Genomic DNA, 3,560 nt, shown 5'->3' on the forward strand with positions numbered 1-3,560 from the left:
TTAGATTTATCTAATTTTCTTCTTATTTTTTGAATTTTTTTCTCTCAGCCAAAGGTAGACTTCAGAGTTTTGGCTCGTTCCATCGTTGATAAAGTTTTGATATCTTAGAAGGAAGAGAAATAGAGTTCGGATAACCACCGAAAGATCCGGGGTTAGGAGAGCGGAATAGCGGTGTTCAGAAGACGGCATTGTCTTTGATGTACCATAAGAGGCCTAACTAGTCTGTTCTTAACTTTTTCACAACCTCCTTTTGTTTTGATTGCCTTCTACTCCGAGTGAGCTCTGAAACTTTTTGGATCCACAAGCCATCTCGCCCCAACTTCTAAAGTAAAATCTCCCCTCAAAGCTTTACCAAAAACTAAAAAAATCCGCCCTTTTAGAATAAAAATCCCAAGACGACCTTTTTTTGGTAAATTACTCACCTCCTCTTTTCTTGACCTTTTCTTATTCATTTTCCTTCAAAACTCCACCCCTTTCAGTTTCATAAAACTATATATATTGCCTTCCCACCCTCTTTATCCCTTAGGGAAGAGCAAAAACTCTCCTAGAGACCCACCTCTCCATTTTTTTCAGTAACCATGGATTGCCTACAAGAGCCGACCATCATACGCTTCCTAACGTTCTTCCTCCTACCTTTATCTCTCGTCTTTGCACTTTCTTTTCGGCAGCGGCGGAAGCTCCCGTTTCCGCCAGGGCCGAAGCCGCTGCCGATCATCGGCAACATGCTGATGATGGACCAGCTGACGCACCGCGGCCTCGCCGAACTTGCAGACAAGTTCGGCGGGCTCTGCCACCTCCGCCTTGGCTTCCTCCACGCCTTCGCCGTGTCGACGCCCGACATGGCCCGGCAAGTCCTCCAGGTGCAGGACAACGTCTTCTCCAACCGGCCGGCCACCATCGCCATCTCCTACCTCACCTACGACCGCGCCGACATGGCCTTCGCCCACTACGGCCCCTTCTGGCGCCAGATGCGCAAGCTGTGTGTCATGAAGCTCTTCAGCCGCAAGCGCGCCGAGTCATGGGCTTCCGTCCGCGACGAGGTCGACACCACCCTCCGCGCTGCCTCTGAAAAACGCGGTGAACCTATCAACCTTGGCGAGCTCGTCTTCAACCTCACCAAGAACATCATCTTTCGGGCCGCTTTCGGGTCACAAAGCCATGACGACCAGGATGAGTTCATCGGAATCCTCCAGGAGTTCTCGAAGCTCTTCGGCGCGTTCAACATCGGCGACTTCATCCCCTGGCTCAGCTGGATGGACATGCAGGGGATCAACAAGAGGCTCAAGGCGGCGCGGGGGGCCCTCGACCGCTTCATCGACAAGATTATTGACGAGCACTTGGCGAACCCGAAGGTGGCCGACGCCGAGGATGCCGACATGGTCGACGACATGCTTGCGTTCCTCGAGGACTCTCCAGCGGGCAAAGGTGGGGAGGCAGGTGATCTCCATGGAAATCTGAAGCTCACAAGGGATAACATCAAGGCCATAATCATGGTACGTCAACAGTCTGGGGAGTCTCCTTCGTTGTAACTATTTTTCTCCCAACGCTTGTTTAGCACATCCAAGTGTAAACTTCCTCCACTTTCTTTTCTTTTTTCTCGCCCTTTTCTCATTCTCTAACCAGACTTATTCTTGTCACGTTCTTTCTTTTGTCAACCAACCATATCGCACCCATGCTTAAAATTCACAAAGACCACAATTCTATCCGGTTCCTTGCTACCACAGGATACTGATGAGTCTCCAGCTTTGAAACAATGGAGCTGCTTCTCCCTTTTCTCTACTACTTTTTTTAGACACCCTTTTCCATGCTTAAAATTCACACTAACCGCAATTCTCTGGTTTCTTGCGACTACAGGATACTGTTTTATTTTTTTGATGAAAATACCGCAGGACACCGATAAGTCTCCAGTTTGAAACTATGAAGCTTCTTCTCTCCTTTTTCTAGTATTTTTTTAGCCATCGTTTTACGTTTTTTTTTCTGAAAAGTTTTTTTTTTTTTCAGTCTCACGGCTGACTTTCAAATATTGAACTAATTCACTGAATGGAGCAGGATGTGATGTTCGGCGGCACGGAGACGGTGGCCTCCGCGATTGAGTGGGCCATGGCAGAGCTAATGAGGAACACGAAGGAGCTAAAGCGGGTGCAGCAAGAGCTGGCCGACGTGGTGGGACTTGACCGCAAGGTCCAGGAGAGCGACCTCGACAAGCTGTCCTACTTCAAGTGCGTCATCAAAGAGACCCTCCGCCTCCACCCTCCCATCCCCCTCCTCCTCCACGAGACTGCCGAGGACAGCGAGGTCGCCGGCTACTCCATCCCAAAGAAATCAAGAGTCATGATCAACGTCTGGGCCATCGGCCGTGACAAGTCATCATGGAAGGACGCCGAGACGTTCCGGCCGTCGAGGTTCACCCCTGATGGCGACGGTGCTGGCGTCGACTTCAGGGGGAACTACTTCGAGCTCCTGCCGTTCGGCTCGGGCCGGCGGTCATGCCCGGGGATGCAGCTGGGGCTGCACGCGTTGGAGTTGGCGGTGGCGCAGCTCATGCACTGCTTCAATTGGTCTCTGCCAGACGGGATGAAGCCGAGCGAGCTCGACATGGGCGATGTGTTCGGGCTCACCGCTCCCAAGGCGGTCCGGCTTGTCGCTGTCCCGACTCCACGGCTCAATTGCCCGCTGTTCTGATTCACGTACGGTAGGAGGTGGAATTAATGCCGTAAAGTGTTCTGGTTCTTGGTTGGTTAATTTGTGTTTTGGGGAGGACCGAAACGGCAGTCGAAGTTGGTTCAACTACGCCCATGCAATAAAATGTTTTCAAAAACTGTAGTTATTCAACTATGGGGATTGTTTTTGATTTTGAGATTTGATTGCTCTGCGTCTGGACATGCAAATGTATGCATCTGAAAACAGAAACAAAGAAATAAATAACTCAAAATTGTGCACGGAAAAAGTTTTGTTGGTGGTGGCTTTCTTCTTTTTTCTAGTCTTTCCTACTGTAAGGAGCATTCCACGACTTGCCGACTCGCGTCCCTCACATTATAATTTGAGGCGTTAAGATTCACGGATCCTATGACGTGCTGCAAAAAGACCTGGCAAAAAAAGGGGGAAAAACCTGGCATGGCATAATGGACACGAACGATGAGTAAAAAGATTACCAGATCTATATAAATTGCCGTATTTATCAAAAATAATAATAATAAAAAAAAAAAGATAACCAGATATTTTAGGGTCGAGGCTGCTCATGGGGCATTCCGAACGCCACCGAGTTCGCAGGGGCCCCGCGCATGCATCTAGATAAGGGGGAAAAGGTGGTATCTTTCGCGCGGAGGAAGGATTCGGCTTCCGTATCAACCGTTGGATCAACTACCACACAGCTCTCAAACCACTCCGAACTCGGGCATTCTCAGCTTGCACAGATCGTAAAGCGACCAGTAGGTAATCCAACGGTGGATTCGCGCGACGGAAAGTGAATCGTGCCTTCGCGCTAAAGATACAACCCCAACCACTAGAAAAGGTGCCGACATACAACTTTGTTTTGGAAGTTTTGTTTTTAACCCATTTGC

General features: G+C 49.4%; 1 protein-coding gene across 1 annotated transcript; it reads left to right on the top strand.

The window, feature by feature from the left end:
• Positions 1-284: 284 nt before the first annotated feature.
• On the top strand, positions 285-2,947 carry LOC103708486 (cytochrome P450 84A1). Its single transcript, XM_017843166.5, has 2 exons — positions 285-1,493; positions 2,050-2,947. The coding sequence occupies exons 1-2, from the start codon at positions 579-581 to the stop codon at positions 2,680-2,682; spliced, it is 1,548 nt and encodes a 515-aa protein (XP_017698655.4). The 5' UTR covers positions 285-578; the 3' UTR covers positions 2,683-2,947.
• Positions 2,948-3,560: the final 613 nt, after the last annotated feature.

This window comes from Phoenix dactylifera, chromosome 3, assembly GCF_051530095.1.
Source record: "Phoenix dactylifera cultivar Ajwa chromosome 3, Ajwa_hap1_PhDact_Kaust_v1.1, whole genome shotgun sequence".
Lineage (NCBI taxonomy): Eukaryota > Viridiplantae > Streptophyta > Magnoliopsida > Arecales > Arecaceae > Phoenix > Phoenix dactylifera.